The sequence below is a fragment of the Galleria mellonella genome, unplaced genomic scaffold, assembly GCF_026898425.1.
Source record: "Galleria mellonella isolate WM207_F2 unplaced genomic scaffold, CSIRO_AGI_GalMel_v1 utg139, whole genome shotgun sequence".
NCBI lineage: Eukaryota > Metazoa > Arthropoda > Insecta > Lepidoptera > Pyralidae > Galleria > Galleria mellonella.
In genome coordinates, this window is record NW_026441995.1 from 6,243,058 (window position 1) to 6,262,504 (window position 19,447).

Genomic DNA, 19,447 nt, shown 5'->3' on the forward strand with positions numbered 1-19,447 from the left:
AACAAAAATTACGAAAACTATAGTTAATCACCGATGAAAAATATATTTAACAATGTGTAGGTACCCTGTAGCTATAGTTCATGTGAATTACAATAAGAATATATATATATATATATATATATATATATATATATATATATATATATATATATATATAATAAAAAATAATGTCACGGATGTACGGATGTACGACATTATATATAACCCAAATATATATATATACATGTTATATATAAAATTATATGTATGTAATTATTTCATGTCTTAAATTTAGAATCTCTTCTACAATTTTTTATAACATGCCAGCGATATTATTTTAGAAATTGTGTACAAATTCTGATCAATATAAAAAACCCTTTTAAAAAAATATGTGAATTTTTTTTAAATTTTTGAAGCTAAATAATCTATTTGAACACTGTACTAAGTAAAACTTTATATATTCAATTCTTAAGCCGATGTGTGCTCCTTTCTACGTTATTTCAAATCCAGTTTGGGGTTTTAGCCAATTCACTAAAAGGTTACTTAAAGCTACTGAAAGTAGCACTTACTTAAAAATCTTTTTACTCTAAATACTTGTTTCTTTTTACCACAATCACATTTTTAAAATTCATTTATATTTGCGTCTGAATATTAAAAACATTCTGCTTTCAACTTTACAAAATCTTGTATTCCATATTCCATAAAAAATAGGCTTTATTGTCGATAATTTATTAAATTTTGTTTTTCAATACCTATAATCTATGTGAATTTATATTTTTTTTTATACAACTTAGAATGGCAAACAAGCTGACAACCTACCTGATGGAAAGTGGTAACCGTCGCCTATAGACATGAGCAGTACCATGGACATAACAGAGTATACTGTTTCGCCCATGATACCCCCCATGTGTTGCCATTTCTGAGGACTCAGGTGTTATTCCTCTGTACCCAGTAAATTCACGTGAATATTTATGTGATGATGATATGATGCGGCCATCAACTGTCCACTGCCGAACATATCCCCCTTAAAAGAGGTTTGCCTATAGTTGTCACACTAAACAGACGGGTCGGCAACCGTAGTTAAGATTTGGAAATGTTTTAAAAGGAACGCTGCTGCCCATTCCTCTACCATTAAAATCCCTTAGTGGCCTTGTATAAATGTGAATATAAATGTATAATGTACATATACATGTACATACACATACACATACACATACATATACATATAAATATAATGTCGAAATAAATACGAGTATTTAAAACTATGTGACTTTAATTAGGTATTAGGCATTGGGTATTTCTATAGTTTATTAATATCTTGTGATTTAAATGTCCATGACAGCGTTACACGGTAAAGCCGTATAACTTATAATTTGTTCCATTTGTAACATAACATACCTTATCTACTATGGCCGTTGTAAGTTGTATGTATATATTGAACAATAACCCAGAAATTACAATAGTACTGAACACTGTTTGCAAATCTGAACGATCTGTCTGTATAGCGTAATGTGGAGATAAAAAACACAAATATAGAATCATTATAAAATGCCCTACGTCGAACATGTTGGTCTGAAAAATAAAGTTATATAAGTACTTGTATACACTTACTTAATATCTATTTGTTTATCTACTTAATACTTTTTCCGTTCATCATTACATAAAAAAAATCGATTCTTTCGCTATTAGAATTAAATCAACTATTGACAGTACTTTTATTGAGTTCATCAAAGAATACAATAAGTATTTAATTTATTATTATAAAGTAGGTAGCCCTCATATGGGCATATTCCAGTATTGCCATTAGGTAATTATTGTTACCAGCTGTACTTACTACTAGAAACAATAGAAAAAACTTGTGTAGGTAAAAATTATTTTATAGAAAATTTTCTATAAAAGCTTTCCTGTTAGTAATAATGTGCCACGTAATCACAGATCGTCTGGTTCTCAAGTTAGGATACTCTATATTATGTAAAACTAAATTACAATACACAAACTATAATACCCAGACTCAAGCCAATTTTGAAAAACTTCCTTTATTAGTCCGATCGAGAATCGAACCTAGAACCTCATTATGCAAAGTAATGTGCCTACTACTACATCACAGATGTCATCAAGTATATATACATGTTAAGTAAAATAAGGCAAAAATCCTGTTTTTTCACTCGCAGTAGGTAAATCTGAGTTGCCCGCCTAAACTTAATATCAAAAGGTTTGGTCCGGTAGAAATCAAAGAGTGTACAAGATCAAGCACTCTAAATAATTTGAAATTCTATTTAATAATAAATAATACTATTTTAATACAAAATCTTTTAAAAAAATTACGTACAAAACTCGTATTTGGTTCTAATATCCATGGAAAATTGGCCCTTATGCATATTTTTGGCTTGTCAATAGTGGTTACGTTGTTTGATATTTGATATAGTTTTAAATATTCACTAGTAAACTTCGGTTGCCGAACATTATTCTCGTCTATAACAATAATTATTCAAATATTATTCACTAAACTAAAATTGATATAAACGATCAATACATTTTAAGACTTATTACCTCTGTAATACATGTGAGAATCGTCTACGAAAGTCGGATCTTCTTCCTCAACACCGGCTAAATTATCTTTAAGGACCTTCATAGGTCTATAACGGGTTCGAATTAGTCTTGAATCGCCTTTGTCGTACTGTGCTATAGCTTCCTAAAATTGAAGTATAATTTCAAACTTTGATAACAAAGCAGATGGAATCTTTGTGGTCCGCACCCACTTTGGACAGTCCAAGTGGCTACGGAATCTGAAAGTAACCAAACACTTTATTGTACAGAGAAACTTCTTAAGTTGTTTCGACTTTTCCAGATCGTACCTACATTATTGATCGCGTTACTCTCTCAACAGTATTCGGAGTTTTGACTGATCTAAAAATAAACATTTAGCTCAAATAACAATGTAAGCATATATGTCGCAGAGAAATGAAAAGATTAGGGATTTCATTAAGTACCTAAGGATATCACTAAATCACAAAAGAGCTCGAATGATCACAATCTATTAAGTCTTCTTGCTGAAATATCTAGTAACATGATAAAGTACTACAATATGTTCAATGATACATCGCTTCTCGTCTCGTCTCATCTCGTCTAGTAGATTAAAAAAAGGTGTTACTTCCTTATTCTGAATGATTTGTCCGATTAAAACTTGTTTTATATAATATTATTTATGTTCATATGATAAATATAATAATATATATCTTTCAACCACAGTCTAACATATGTTAACTGAAATTAAAATTTAGCAATCTAGTTGAATGAATTAATGCATCATTGAATACAACGTAGCATCTTGTTACGCCACTAGATTTTTTTCAAGAAGAATACATAATGAATTATCTGAATGGAATCTTCCGTGATTTTTTAGTTCCTCTAGATATAATAACAAATCTCTAGTATCCTTATTTTTCTACAACATACAAGTATTTATTATTTATTTGAATTCACGGAACTCTATAAATGAAGCCTCGAATATAATCCTTCTTTTATTTCATCAAATTACTATTTTATTATTTGTATTTCTCTGAAAAAAAAAACTGAGCATCCAAAACAAAAACAAAACAAATGATTTATAGAAAATATATTCTATAAATCATTTGTTCATCACTTATAATATACATCAATTATAGACAGCACTTAAAATAAATATATTTTTATTTATTAGACATTTATTATTAAAATTTTGTATAAAACTTACATGAACCTGACTTAAAGGATAGAGAAAAGTACACTGAATTCGAATAACATATATACATATATAAAATATACTTTTCAATCATCGATGTGGATTAATTTTAAATAATAAAGTAATTCAATACATGTTTGTAGGAATTTGGGAAGGGGGGGTATTTTGATCAAATTATTTAGCAAAGCTCAGTGTTTAATTAATATTTAGCATCATAGCAATCTATGATGCGAAATATTAATGATTATTGAATTATATCAAGTTCATCGTATACCTAATTGTAAAATAAAATAAAAAAAAATCCAAACATTAATTTTAAATATCGCTTATAAGGTTTTTAAGTGCTGCCGTATTTATTATTCAAATTTTACGAAAATTAATTCTTCAGGGAAACAACATCAAATGTTGTCTGTACAAAAATTGTCTGTAGGCATAACTTTGTCACTCTCGGGTCTCTGCGACGAAGTGGCTATGTTTGCATGATCGTGTTTCATAGTAAAAAATAGGTTACGATAGTGACTTCACAGGATACAACATGTATAAAAACTTATTCTTCAGCAATAGCAACGCATGTTATTGGCGTTATCATATATTCTGTGATGTAATTATGTATATTCATAGTCCATTTCATGTTTATAGATGTTGGATACCGCGTGAATTTTTATTCCATGAGGCGAGCTATCAACTTATTTGCTACTCCAGATTGCATGTAAAAAAAGATAATATGTAATATACCTCTTTCCGACGCGATTTCCAAAGCCTGTCCTCGATTATTTTACGTATACGTTGAAGCATAAAAGGTTGCTCTTCCGCCACTCGCATGAAATCCGTTCTACGTAAAACCTTTAATGGATATTAATATTTAGATTCGATACGAATATTAATCTATATCAGTATTTTTTTTAATATAATAAATTATATTCACCTGAAGCTCGACATATGTAGCTGCTTTAACTGTAACCTTTGATGGGATGGAATAAAATAAACTCAGCTCCCCTAATACCTGGAAATACATATTTATTTTAATAACGAAGTATCTTATAGTTTCAAGTACAAAATTATACAGAGATACCCTCAATTTGTTTCTTTTAAGTTACGTATAAAAATATGATATTTTTCTTAAATTCCCTCTTTCCTAGCTATAATATCTCATGATAATTATTTTTCATAAATTTATCGTAATATTTCAAGAATATACAAGAAAACCTCATTTATATTATAACAATTAATGCAAAGGATATCTACCTACTATATTTGTAAATAAATCATTCACACTAGGCAGTTAGTTGGCTATTTATTACTGTTCATCATGCTATTTACCTCTAGCATTTTGCCTCATTTATTTATTATGAAGTTATGAACCCCATTTTCTGAGTAGTGTAGATAGTTGTATACTTACTATTACGATACCGAAAAACTCAGCTGTTGATTTTTTCAAAAAGTTTTACTATAAAGATAATGAATTTGTGTGAATACAAACTACTAAGCTGTATCAGATCGTAAAATTTAAAGTATATAATTAAAACAATTCACTAAAATAAATCGGTTGCAATAACCAGAGCAAACCAGTCCCTACAGCTAGCACTTGTTCACGAGTATGACGAGTGAGACAGTTAAACCTTCGGGAAACTAATCTACCACACTTTACAATTCAAATTTATTTCATGTTGTAATATAACTTGATTAAACAAGAAGAATTCATGTACCGTTTTCACCTGAACATGATAAAGTTTGGATTTATTTAATTTACCTTAACTGAACCTGAATCAGAAATATTTGAACACCTTTGTAAATTAGAATGCTCATTAATTCCTCTGGTTCCGTGAATAAGCAAAGTAGATAGAATCTTACATGAGAAATCAGTTTAAGGTACAACAGTTTTGATACGGAGGATAAAATCCTTAAAATTTTAAAAATAAAAAAGTAACCTATCCTTTTGCTTAGAAATAGATATTTGATGTAATCACTCACAGTTCCTTCTTTGAAAGCAATCATAGGACTCTCATCGTCCTCATCTGAAAGCATTTCTATAACTCCCTGTTTTATGCAGATCATACCAGTCTTTACCACATCCTGAGTCCAAATTCTCTGTCCGGCAAGGTATATCTCATGTCGCATTAGTAGTGAAATTTGACGCAAAAAAGCTTCATCTAAAAATTTATTGTAAATTTAAGAAACTGATGAGTACTCTTACGGATAGAGCCCTCTGATATCAATAGTTTCTTGGTCGTCTCCGAAAACCTCTGACTTAGTTTATGGGACAACGGCTTCATGCTTCGAAATGCTACATGCGTAATTTTCGAAACGTAAAGTAAGCATTTTGAAAAGATAAAAGAATTAAGTCTCTGGATTACAAAAAAACGTTCTCTAACTAAACTTTTACATAATTGAGAACTAAATAATAAATATAATTATTGCTTGAAAATTGGAAAATCAAGAATTTACACATGACCCAGAGAATTCGTAAGCACGCATGACTACTGAGAGGACTCTAATGTCAATAAACCTATTTGTAAATGGTGAATACGCTGTATAAGGAAATAAAGAAATAGCATTGTTAACTTCAATTAACTCAATGTAATAACTATAACTAAATGTAAGATTTGAGTAAGTAAGATTAAAATAGCCTGTAGCTAATCAATTACGTATTAAATTAGTAATGCCTTCTAAATAATGAAATAAATATTTCTAAATTTTCAAAACATACCCGTATCTTTAAAAATCAATGATTTTTTAAAGTGGCCAACATTAATATCAAATATTAGTTCCATTTGCAATGGAAGTGGTAGTTTTTGCAAATGCTTAGAACTCAAAATACCATCTTTCATTATCCATAATTGTCGTTTATAATTTCGGGCTTGTTCGATCAACCAAGTTGGCGCTCCGCGAAACTTGAGGTAACTGATCATGTGATGATACTATAAAAAAGAGATATTACATGTCATAGTAAAAAAAGATATGCTCACCACTATAATCCTAAATGGTTAGCCAGACATTTGTCGACTCTTTCCGTTACAAACGGAATAACACTCAATATACCCACATTTTGCCAAGAATAATTGAAACCGACCTGGCAGTGGGTATACCTACCACTATCGCTGGGGTTAATTTAGCTTATATTGATATTTTGTATTATCTGTGTCTAAAAAATATAATTATGGCTAGATTGAACTCACGGCATTTGCGATCTATATCATATCGGGGCTATATACCACTGGGCCAAAACACTCGACAAAAATTATAAAAATAAAATACAAATTATAGGAATAAATAATAGTTAAGTAGTTTCAATATTATTTAATTTTATTATTTTAAATAAATATGATTCATGTGAGACTTACCTGATCGATAAATTCCGACTTGCGACTACTATCCCGTACTAATTCCCATGCCAAGGTTCCTATGAAATGGTACCTCATGAAGACGAAACCAATAAGCATTAATATAGACGATAACCACTTGTCTAAATCCCGCTAAAACAAGAAAACATGGTATCTTGAATTTATAAAATACTAGCGACCCGCCTCGACTTCGCACGGGTAGATAAAAATAATATACTCGTATATGTTGCTCATTAGTAATGTGCCAGAGGGAGACTTTGTACAAAAGTCGATTGCTTGGGTACCTCTGTCCCATTCGTGTTACAACCGTGAAGCAGTTGTGTTTGCATGGCTGTGTTTCGGTTTGAAGAGTGAGATATGGCGTGAATTTACTGGGTACAGAGGAATAACACCTGAGTCCTCAGGAATGGCAACGCATGGGGGGTATCATGGGCGAAACAGTATACTCTGTTATGTCCATGGTACTGCTCATGTCTATAGGCGACGGTTACCACTTTCCATCAGGTGAGCCGTCAGCTTGTTTTCCATTCTAAGTTGTATAAAAAAAAAAGTCTATAGAAGAAAGTCAAAAGAGTCTATAGGTGAAAGAACTTTTTAAAATCAATTGAGTAGTTTTAAAATTTATCCATTACAAACAATCAAATTTTTCCTCTTTACAATGTAAAATAAAAATGCATAATAATATCAGATGGAAACTATGTACGAAATTTGTTTGATTTTTTTACAATTATTTCAATTTTCCTCACTCGTGTTTCTTTTGTGTTTGTATAGTTGTTAACATTAATACATGCATAGACAATGGCAGACCGGCATAAACGTAGCGGGAAAGCCGTCCATATTGATACAGCACAACGGTCACCATACTACCCTGCAAATTTTTATATTCATCGCGCGGTTGAGACGCCCTCTGTTTGACACTATACATTACTACTACAAGACTGTCTTGTTGTTGCTCTATAAATTTTATTATAATATACCTATTTAAGTAAAACTAACAACGATAAATATATTAAATACTATAACCGCACCAACCGGAGTATTTAATAATGTTGTATCAAACAATAGTATATGTCGATTTGAATAGTGGAACATTTTAATGAAAATTATGAGGCATAAAGATATAACATTAAAAATAATATAATAATAGTCATTAAAATCTGTAATATTTAGGCAACAATTATCAATTACATCAGATAAGTAAACAACTTATTGTTTATTGCAAAAAATATAATATAACTTATAAATCCATACGATTTAAACTATTTGCTCAAACCATATGAATTTACTAAGTACTTAGAAACAATATACAACGTATTCAGAATTCTAAGTCCAGATAAAATTAGATTACATCAATTGTAGCCATTACGATGAAAGAAATATCCTCACCCTACATGAATTTCCAAATAAAATATAAGTTATTCCATTCTTCTCAGATATACAAAATAGATAATTTGGGTTTCCTTATATAGGTAAATACGTGTAGATATATAAGGAAGTAAGTATATAAATCGCAACGCAGACAGAACTATAAATATTGCAAGCGACAGTAGGACGTTACGGCGGCGCTTGGTGTATTTATGCACTGGCTTTTGGGTTTCTATAGCTGTAACATATTGCTCTAATTCTACAGTGACGTTACTACATATAGTGTAGAGTCAGCACAAATTTATCATGACGATTTTGTTTAGCTTAATGTTGTAAACTCACAAAAACTCGATTGTAGTCATACATTTTCAGGTGGGTCCGTTCCTCACCGCTCAGACATCAGAGGGCCTACCATGAAATATTTTCCGAAATTTCGAGCACAAACGAAACAGAAATTTGATATTAAAATTACATAATATATGCCGTTAAATATTATTAAAAATATTAAAATATCATTCCTCTAGACTATTAAAATAGGATTTATGATGAACGAAATGTTAGGCTCCATTTACTGGGTCGATTTTGGTACGAACAAAAACACGAAATTGAGCAAATCCTCAAAATTCATAGGTATACATTAAATATTATAAATAAATTGGAGAGAAATAAATAGTTTATTTGTTTTATTAATTTCTTTCCGTTACCGAGACTAATGTAACATTGACTATGATGAAAAGTTGGAACAGGCAAACAAATACGCTCTATTATTAATATTATTAAGAACAAGTAATATTATTATATCGTTATAATCGTAGAATACTGACGGATCTTTACAGGTAATATTTGTCAGATCCGTCAGTATTCTACGACTATGACGATATAAGTAGGGACTTTTTATAATATAAGTATTCTTTTTCTTTCTTTTTAACTTATTTTGTGTAGTAGGGCATTTAAGTGGTTGGCTCTTCGACTATATGAGTAGTCAACAAGTTTTACTACTACCGGTATTGTACTGGTATAGAACTACCTACATTTGTCGTTACATTTTGAGCTGCATATTAATAAACTCAAGTAAACTATACACAATTCATGATGTTGCTTTGATTCTTAATTTTTAAATTTATTGTACTTATAACATGTAATGTAATCAGTGTTCTGTGAAATGTGCGTACGTGCCTGCGTGCGTGCGTGCGTTGTTGCGTACGTGCGTGTGTGCATGCGTTAATGAGATTGTACCTTAATAATAGTAAACAGGTTATTCAATATCATGTAAGTAATGATACCTCCATATTAATTTAAATAAAATTAAATACCCCAAGGGCTCCTACCGAAAATCAGCGCTATAGCTCCTAAATTGCGGTATAACGCTGAGCGGGGACGATTTTGGCAAACCTTACCTGACACGTTTACCTTCTATACATGTTATGTTATTTGTATGAATATTTTGTAAATATAACAATGTTTGCTGAATTAACTATTTTTTTTTTTGGTCAACATTTAATATTCATCACTGGAATTGATGTACACTTGTCGATTATACATTTAATACTTATCTACATAGAAAAAATTTAAGGTAAAAAATGAATGTTTTATAAAAAAAAATATAAAATTATTTTTAAAGTAAAATAACATTTATACGTCAATATATTTCAATAATTACTTGTACATGAATACGAAGCTGGTAATCTACATATAATATATGTAATATTCTATTTTTTTTTTATTTTGATGCTTACTATATAAAATAAAGTCAACACTTACTAATGGAAAGGTGTCACCAAAGATAACATTAAAGAAACGACAGGCGGTATAATACCAACAGGAAATGTAACTGTAAATAAACAACCATTCTTTAAAAATAAATTCAAGAGGTAATCTTACTAACACAATGAAATTGTAACTAAACGATACAGCAATGCATAGGAAATATATAAGAAAAATTAAAATAAAAGTTTTATTAAAACCAATAGATTCTAGAATAATATTTTTTAGAAATTTTGTTTGTCTGTCTGTTTGTTCGTTCCCACATTACGTAAAAACTACTATATCAAATTAGATCAGGTTCTTACAACTGTATTTCTGAAGGTCTAACTTAAAATTAGTATATGTTCCATTCTGATACGCCATTTAGTAAAGGTTTATTTCGTTGGTTTTCCAACTACTGAAATCCAAGCGTATGAAATAAATAAAAGCTATTTAAAATATTGAAGCTGATTGAATATTAAAAATATTCAATCAGCTTTGAAAATTAATTTTAAACGACTTACGTATCATATTTCAATTTATGTGAGTTGACATGATCTGGATATCCCAGCTGATACCAATTCTTACTCCACCCTGGAGATCTATGCATAGCGAACAACAGGCATGTGCTGGCATGCAATACTAGTAACACAACAGTAATGTGTTCTATCACATACAAAGTTTTTCGAGTGTCTCTAATCTGGGAAATTTAACAAAATAATTAGGCGATTTGCGGCAGGCGCGAACTGCATCCAAATTTGGTACACCTTTAAACTGTGCCTTCAACTTCGAGTTCCCAGAAAAGCCGATATCTCCTAAATATTTTTTTTACCACTTAGGTAGCAAACAAGCATACGGCCCACCTAATGATAAGCGGTCACCAATATTAGTAGCATTACGGGTGCATTGTGTATCTCAAAGAAACCTCTTTGCTCCTTTGTTGATGAACCTTTTTTGTATCCCATATAGAAGGTTGCAAATTTTATATTTCAGCTTTCTGGGGACATAAACTTTTCTCAAAACTCAAAACCAAAAAATTTTACCGAATGTAGATAGAACTCGCATTTGTTGAAAATCATCCAATTATGAATTAAAATAAAAATAATATATACTAAAGCTTTGAAGGAAATCTTGTCTATTATAAACAGAATGAAATCGACATCATGTATCTCTTTAAAGAGAATGTTCTATCAATGAAACTGAAAATACTACGCAAGATTTTCTTAAATGAATGCATTTAAGAAAAAATTTAATATCCGTTGCCTTGCACCATTGATAAAAGAACAGTATTTTTTCTCTATTTGCACCTTACCAGTTACATGCTTATATGTTCCTAGTAGAAAAGTGAAAAATAACAATGAAATTATTTGCGTTCTGTTACATCTGCATATCATCTGCATATTTATCAATTGCCTGGTAAGTACTCCTAATGAGTTTTTAGTAAAAAGTAACTAATGAACTCATCCGGTCTCCTCTTACTCATCAATCTCCTCCGGAAACCATTGTGTTTCATTCCTAAGCGACTTAACTTCATCTTCACCTACCACCGTTTACTGGTATCTCGACAGTGTATATCGATAGCGCAGTTGGGGTTCCCATTATAATTTCATCTCATTGAAAAATATCTATAATTATTTTACTTAAATAATTAAATCAAGGTTTTATATTATACTTCTTTTAATAATTTCTGTACCATGTATAAGATACGTAATATTATTATTTGACTAATTATAATAAATATTTGTAATTCAACTTACAGTTCCATTAATCTGCTGGAAAAATGTGAATAGTCTATAAATGCGAGATATCTTCAACCAACGACCAAAAAGCAAATAATGTTCATAACCAGCTTTGTTGTTAACTGTAATAAAAATATATAAACAACAATATGAATTTCTTAGCTCAATCCACATCCGGTGCTATGAAAATGTTAATGTAACATATAATTATTTAATTAAATTAAAATTACGTACTCTATTTAATAAAATATAGTTATTATATCTATATATAATAACATGGTTATAATGCGAAGTGACATCAATATTAACAGATCTTTCAACGAAGTATCGAGAACTTAATAAAGTGAATACTAATCCTAATTAAATTATTCTTTATTGCATACAAAAAAGTAATACATTAATAGAGAAGTTATATATAAAGGCGAGGTGGTCTTTTTTATACTGGGATCAAACAGCCGGTCAGGATATAGTATTTATCTATCTATTTATATAATTATAAAGATAATATAATTGCCGTATGGTCCCGGCATAAAATAGGTCCCCTTCTTATCCCGTGGATGTCGTAAGTGGCGACTAATGGAGAATGAGAGATGAGCAGCAGCGTCCCTCTTAAAACATCTCTAAAGCTTAACTGCGGTTGCCAATCCGCCTGCCAAATATGGCAACTACTGGTAAAATCCCCAAGGAGGAGGCTTATGTTCAGCAGTGGACAGTTAAAAGCTGACATGATGATGATGATAATATTTACTGGAATAAATAGTAATGTATCAGAATGTCATAATAATTGGTTAAGCCGTTAAAATGCCAAGAGGCAACAAAAAGTAATCCCACTTTCACATTCACACTATTAGTAACGTTTTTAAATTAACTTACATATTGAAATCAACGGCACAAAAGTCAGGACATCATAAATTAGGAGAACATAGCTTCTCCTATAAATCCTTACATGCATCCGCACCGGTGGCCACAATGCGTGTAGACAATGCACCAGCACGTCACAAATAAAGAACGTTTCGGTCAAAATTACCATTGCAGCCAAAATAGGGTACGAATTGTTGAGATAATACCCGAGTAGTAAATGTACTACGAATTTGAACAATATCGTTAGGCAAACTAATGTCTGAAAATTAGAGAAAGCTTGGATTAATTTTTTTCGATCATAGTAAAGTAGATAAATTGGTACTCTTCTTTGTTTCTTCCAAATGATTACACTAGAAAATTTACTGTAAATAGATACAAAAAATTTCAAGAAATGTTTTCAAACTGAGAAAATCATTGTTTTCTCGATAAGTCATCTCTCTAAGATTTCATAAGCGATCACTTCCAGGCAACCTTTGGATGAAGAGGAGTAGTTGTAAAGTATTAAAATATAAAAAGATACATGTTCACGATTATAATGCCAAATAAGATAGTTAAAGGCTAATATCGTATGCTAGCGTTGTGTTGAAAATAGTACTTGATTGACCGACATTTCTCCGAACGTTTTAAGATTCAAAGTAACAAGAGGCGAACCTACTAAATACATTTAATTAAAGTAAGATAAAAGACGTAATTATTACACATTTTAATAAATGGCAAAGGTATTATATATTAGAGTCATTTAAAAAATAAGCAACATTCACCTAAGATTTCTTTTATATACGTAACGAAAACGTAATTAATGTTAATAATGAAAAATGTAGTAGCTCACAAGATACTTTTTTACTTTTAAGAATTCGTACATTATAATAAATTAATTTACCTTAAGTTCATTTATTAAATAAAATATACTTATTCTAATGTAATTAGTAAGATTATTCTTCTTATTTCAAGTTTATATACATATTTTTTTCAATTATAGTTTTTATTGGTTTTACCCCCGAAATTTCTATTCATCTCTACCAATGAAGATAGGTGGAACAAAATTCCGGTTTTTATTCATCACTGAGAAAATGTTGGTCACTGGCCACTGCAACCACATTACAGAGATTGCAATAAAAAGTATTTCCTTTTTCATCCCAAATAAGAGTAAGCAACCCAAATTTTATAATGGTTAATTGAACAACAGACAAAATCATATTCACATTTGTAATATTTGTAAGGAAGTAGGAATAAATTTCTTATATACCTTCTCGTTCAGAATATATATAAGTCCGTAATATCCAAAAACATAAATAATAATATTAAACTTAGATAGCCTGAGAATTCAATTCTTTCCTTACTTATTTGAGCGAAGAGTAACAAAATATATCTAATCCTATTATCCTTTGTCAAGTAGGTGTACCTACCTATTCTTATCTTTATATTCCGAATCAGGGCTAGTTACAGTTGACGATTATTGGTTTTACGAAGGTTTCGGATGTATAGTTTTCAGGAGTACCTAATCATGACTGTTATTTCGTGTTTCACAACATATAATTTCTTATCATATTATAAAGTATTTTAGAAACAATACTAATTCAGTTTTCTAATATTATCCTACTTTAGGTATAAGTTTTAGATGCGACTATGTGGCAGTACTTTATTGTTATAATTACATCGATGTTCTATTATGACAATTGATACATATAAGTTATTTATACCGGCCGATAATTGATGGGTGGTCATCTCACCATATTAGGAATTAGTTCTATAACAAGAGTTTGTCCGTCTGAGATAATATATTAATAACTTATTATCTTATTGTTCGATTCTCGGTTTGACCAAATTTAAATATCAAACTTTTCTGAATTGGTTCAGGTCTGAGTGTTTTGAAATGTGCCCCAGTTATTTATTGCTTGATATTTCATAACACATAGTACACTAGCATGAGAAGCAGTAATTAAAACTTAAATTAAAACCAATTGCTGTATTTCAGCGGTACCGCATCGCATTATAAAAAAAAAATACAATTTACATAATTATGTGTTAATACAGGCTTAATAAAAATATTAACACTCATTTAAACTAGTTAAAATGTTTATACTTCTGTCCAAACTTTCACATTTATACTCGTAAACTATAGCCGTAATATACTGGTAATTAATTGTTAAAGTCAAATCTATCTGACTTATACGTTTGGTATTATAATCGTGAGCATATATTTTTTTTATCTCAATTAAGTGTTAATAAAATATTATCACTTAAGAGTGATGGTTAATAAATAATTTATTTATAATATATGGAGGGGTTGTACGTAACGGGAACTATTGACCCTATCGGTAGCATTATTCTCTCAGGTCGACCACCACGTAAGATTCTTTCCTCTTGAAAATCATTGTGGTGAATTCGTCACAATTTGTCCAACTTGGGGGAAAGGGATTGTTAGTAATGGAGACTGAGAATCCCATTGCTAGCAATATACTCAACCAGGTCGACCTCCTCGCGGTTCTCTCTGGAAACTATCATGGTTAATTCCTAATGAATTCATCATGATGGGCTAACTGGCCTGTTTTCATTCTCATCTATCACCCTTCACTGGTGCTCCGCCAGCGTATACCGTTAGCGCAGGCGGGGTTACCATACCATTTTCACCCATCAAAAAAAAATTGTCCAACTGAGGTCAGACGGCCAATACTTATAATAATGACTTAACCTATCATCCTTCACGGGTATCCTGCTAACTTAAACCAATAATGCAGGTCAAGTTACTATTAAATTCTCTTTCATTCGTTAAACCGTTATGTTTTGTCTATTCCTGGTCTAAATTTACGTTGACAGTAGCAATACTAATAAATTAGATATTCTATGACTCTCGAGTATTCGCAGTAACATAACGCTATGCGGCATAATTAAGCGTGTTTTCAACTGAAATTAACTAACCTGGAACCACATGTTCCACGGTAGTGACATGACGGCTAACGTGATTTTCCTCATCCTACCTTCCCACAGGAATTTTCCTCGGTATCCATCTGTTCTATGCCCAATCTGAGGCAAATTTAAGCGACTAGGAACATTTGTTGCCATTGTGCTGTGATTATAAAGTAAAGATTATTCGATTAGTATACATTTAAACCTTTTAACGAAGTAAGAAGGTTCAGCAATGAAAAATAGAAGTAAATAAATACAATATATTTTTAAAATCACGGTAGCACATTCGCGAGTCACTTGGAGAATAATTCAAGTTATTTCCAAAAAAAGCGATTACAATTTTAACAAAATGGTTGTGGAACTAACACGAGAGTTAACTTTATTCAATAGAAGATTTCCTTTTTTGAAATCGGATGGACATTGGCCTTATACCAAACTATGTCTTTATAACACCTTTATGGCATACACGAATCGAAACGCTATTGGGTTCTTGAAACCTAAACAATAAAAAGATATTTTTCGTATTCAAAATTTTAAAGGAATAATTAGGTATATCGCAAAATTGTAACACAAAATAAATTTGTTAATTTTTAAGTACTCGAACAAAAGTCTACGCGATCTATGAAGAATTTTGTCAAGATTTTTATTTTATTTTATTACCATTCGTTAGAATAATAACGAAAATTAATCAAATTCTTTCAGTACACTAATATAAATATGGAAGAAATTTATTAATATATTTTAATGACACGATATGAAAAAAGAAAGTTTTATTTGTGGAATATCTTAAGAAGTAATCGTATAACTAAAACCTATCTATTCATATTTGTATCTTCATACCAAGGTGGTTCATTTAGCGATTGTTAGAGACCTGATTACTGAGACTTTTCTATCATAACTGCGAAAATTAGGGGGACGGATTGTTAGTAATGCGGACTACCACTCCCATTGCTAGCAATATATCCTGTCAGGTCGACCTCCACGTGGTCCTCCCTGGAAACTATCGTGCTGAATCCCAGGTGTATTCATCACGATGGGCTAACTGACCTGCCTTTCCACTCTCACCTGTCATCTCTCACTGGTGCCCCGTCAGCGTATATCGTTAGCGCAGGCAGGACTGCCATTCCATTATCGTCCGTTAAAAAAAAACTGCGATGATTTGTATTGCGGCGAGGCAAACGCGCCGTCAACTATTGCGACAACCGCAAGAATTTTGTAGACGCAAACAATGTGATCTCAATAATTTTAACACTAAATACAACTTGCTAACTTGCTGTTCCGAAGTATTGTTTAGTAAAAGATAATAGACTTTATACGGGAATGGGCATTAATTGTTATAATAATAAATCTAAGGATATTTTTAATCTACTAATCTACTAAGCGTGAATTTACTGGGTACAGAAAATAACACGGAATAATAATACGGAATGACACCTGAGCCCTCAAGAATGACAACGCATGGGGGGTATCATGGGCGAAACAGTATACTGTGTTATGTCCATGGTACTGCTCATGTCTATAGGCGACGGTTACCACTTAACATCAGGTGGGCCTTCAGCTTGTTTGCCATTCTAAGTTGAATAAAAAAAAACTAATTAAGTACAATAATACAAAGATAGAATAAATATAAATATAACTGATCGAGACATGTTGACGTCATGTCGCCGGCCCACCCCATCGGTTACGTGTTGATACATTAAATATATTTGATGTGGGGACATATTATGCTACATAGCAGTGCCATAAATCACAAAATACCTACTACAATCCGCCCTTATCTCTTGTTACTTACATCCCATAATATGGATGATACATTCATTGTCGTGTCATATACACACGTCGATACAGCCCGTAAAGGATTTCACCCAATTTTTTTCTTTATGAACGACATGAATTAAATTATATCCATTGTTTCGGTACCCGGGAGGACAGAATGCTGCGTGACCATACACCGGTGGGGGATGGTGTGATATAAATTGTGTTATTTGTAAAAAAATCGACATTTTTATTTGATATATGTATAATAATAGGTGCGTATTTATATGCCCATCGAAATGTTTTTGTTATTTGTATGCTTTTTGCTTTTGATATAGAGATCAGGTTAACGAAAATGTAAGTACCCAGGCGGAAGGCTTGAAGGGATATATATATTTACATACATACTTATGTAGTATCTATTTACTCATTTTGTGAAAAGTAGACTATAATAAAAAAAAAAACAAGTAAAAACTTATTCATTCTTGACGCCATTTCCTTTTCTTATTTAATATGCTAAACTATGTATACCTATAATTTACGATTATGTTTTAGAAAACTATTTCAATTAGGACAAAATTATTAAAATTTAGTTTTAACATGGACATGAGCCATTTTCATCCGATTTCAAGAAGAAGGAGATTATTAATTTGATTGCATTTTTATGTTTGTTACCTCATAAATGTGTCAGTTATAAATAGATTTGGATTGTTTTTTTTATCTAAAAAGAGACTTTATTTATTTATTTAATTCTTTATTGTACACACCAGTTATTTTACTTACAGACTGGTCCTATAAAATTTTTTAAAAGTCGGTTTAGTAGCTTAACTGGTTTTTCTATAACTGAAGTTGTTTTTTTTGTGAAACTCAATCATAATTTTAAAAAATTCATTAAATCTGAATAGAATATACTTATAGTATTATACTATAAGTATATTATATAGTAATATACTTATACTACTAATATAGAATTATATTATCTCTACTTATAGTCATACCTATCTATTTGTAAAATAATCCATACTATGCCCATTAGTTTATTTTGTGAACCTCGAAATATGATATTTTTAGAACTTTATCCCTTTGATCATTTTTCAAGGTATATCTTTTTCGAATTCAAAATCTGATTAACATTAAAATAATAAATAATAATATAAAATCGCTTACCCAGTTCCTACAGTACTTAAAGATGGTTCACTAATGCTTCTAATCATATTTGTACTTAGTTTTATATGTTTTCTAGTATAAAAATATTTTTTTTTTATTCAGTAACACATCTTTTAACGAAATAACTATCAAAATCATAGCCCTCTTGTTATTTTATATGCACCTATTACATTCTATTTTTAAGCAATTTCCTAAAGAATTAATAGGTTCTTAATTCATTTGAATTTTTTTGAAATTACACAAGTCTGATTGGAATTTCACAATTCCTTTTATAAATTCTCATTTCGATTGCATATAAGTTTTGTGATAGTTAACGTTTACTGCGCAATTTCTGAGCTGACTTGCGTAATGATTGTAAGGGTTTACTTTCTGGATAGTCAAATGAGAATTTCTCTAAATTAAAATGCGTTAATTCATATGAAGAATATGTATACTAACAGCTTGGCGAGTTCTTCATTTTATCAATTTTTTTTTTTAAATGTGTAGCCCTGACAGAACATTCACTTAGTCATAAAATTTTATTTTTGATTGTCCTTCTAATGTGACATTAATTCCAATTCCAATACTTAAAATTTTAATGTATGTATTGTTATTTGTACAAAATTCCACTAGATGGTTCTAACGACATCCTATAGAGCAGTGGTGGCCAACTGGTCGATCGATTTTTAGTCTAGTCGATCGTGGCAATGCAAAAAAATATAATATTTTGCTATATCAGCAAAATATTATATTTTTTGTGTGAAATAAATATAAATAAGTAGTTACTAAGAATCATTTTCAGTTTTATGTTTTCCCTGTTAATAAAATAAAAAATATTTAAATACTATATAATTGTGTACTAAACTATGTTGTTTCATTTGAGATTTCAA

The 19,447-nt window shown here is 30.6% G+C and overlaps 1 protein-coding gene across 1 annotated transcript in view; it reads right to left on the reverse strand.

Moving 5' to 3' along the window:
• LOC113513411 (uncharacterized) overlaps nucleotides 1–18,677 on the reverse strand; it is a 55,196-nt gene extending 36,519 nt beyond the window's left edge. Inside the window, exons 1-14 of the mRNA XM_052903551.1 lie at nucleotides 18,579–18,677; nucleotides 15,669–15,816; nucleotides 12,762–13,008; nucleotides 11,907–12,010; nucleotides 10,674–10,849; nucleotides 10,168–10,237; nucleotides 7,042–7,173; nucleotides 6,408–6,618; nucleotides 5,672–5,850; nucleotides 4,626–4,703; nucleotides 4,436–4,543; nucleotides 2,530–2,671; nucleotides 2,309–2,451; nucleotides 1,378–1,551 (exon numbers count right to left, since the gene is read on the reverse strand). Of these exons, the coding sequence (XP_052759511.1) occupies nucleotides 1,378–1,551; nucleotides 2,309–2,451; nucleotides 2,530–2,671; nucleotides 4,436–4,543; nucleotides 4,626–4,703; nucleotides 5,672–5,850; nucleotides 6,408–6,618; nucleotides 7,042–7,173; nucleotides 10,168–10,237; nucleotides 10,674–10,849; nucleotides 11,907–12,010; nucleotides 12,762–13,008; nucleotides 15,669–15,816; nucleotides 18,579–18,625 (1,959 nt within the window). The 5' untranslated portion in view covers nucleotides 18,626–18,677. The remainder of the gene's footprint in view (nucleotides 1–1,377; nucleotides 1,552–2,308; nucleotides 2,452–2,529; nucleotides 2,672–4,435; nucleotides 4,544–4,625; nucleotides 4,704–5,671; nucleotides 5,851–6,407; nucleotides 6,619–7,041; nucleotides 7,174–10,167; nucleotides 10,238–10,673; nucleotides 10,850–11,906; nucleotides 12,011–12,761; nucleotides 13,009–15,668; nucleotides 15,817–18,578) is intronic.
• Between the last annotated feature and the right edge of the window lie 770 nt (nucleotides 18,678–19,447).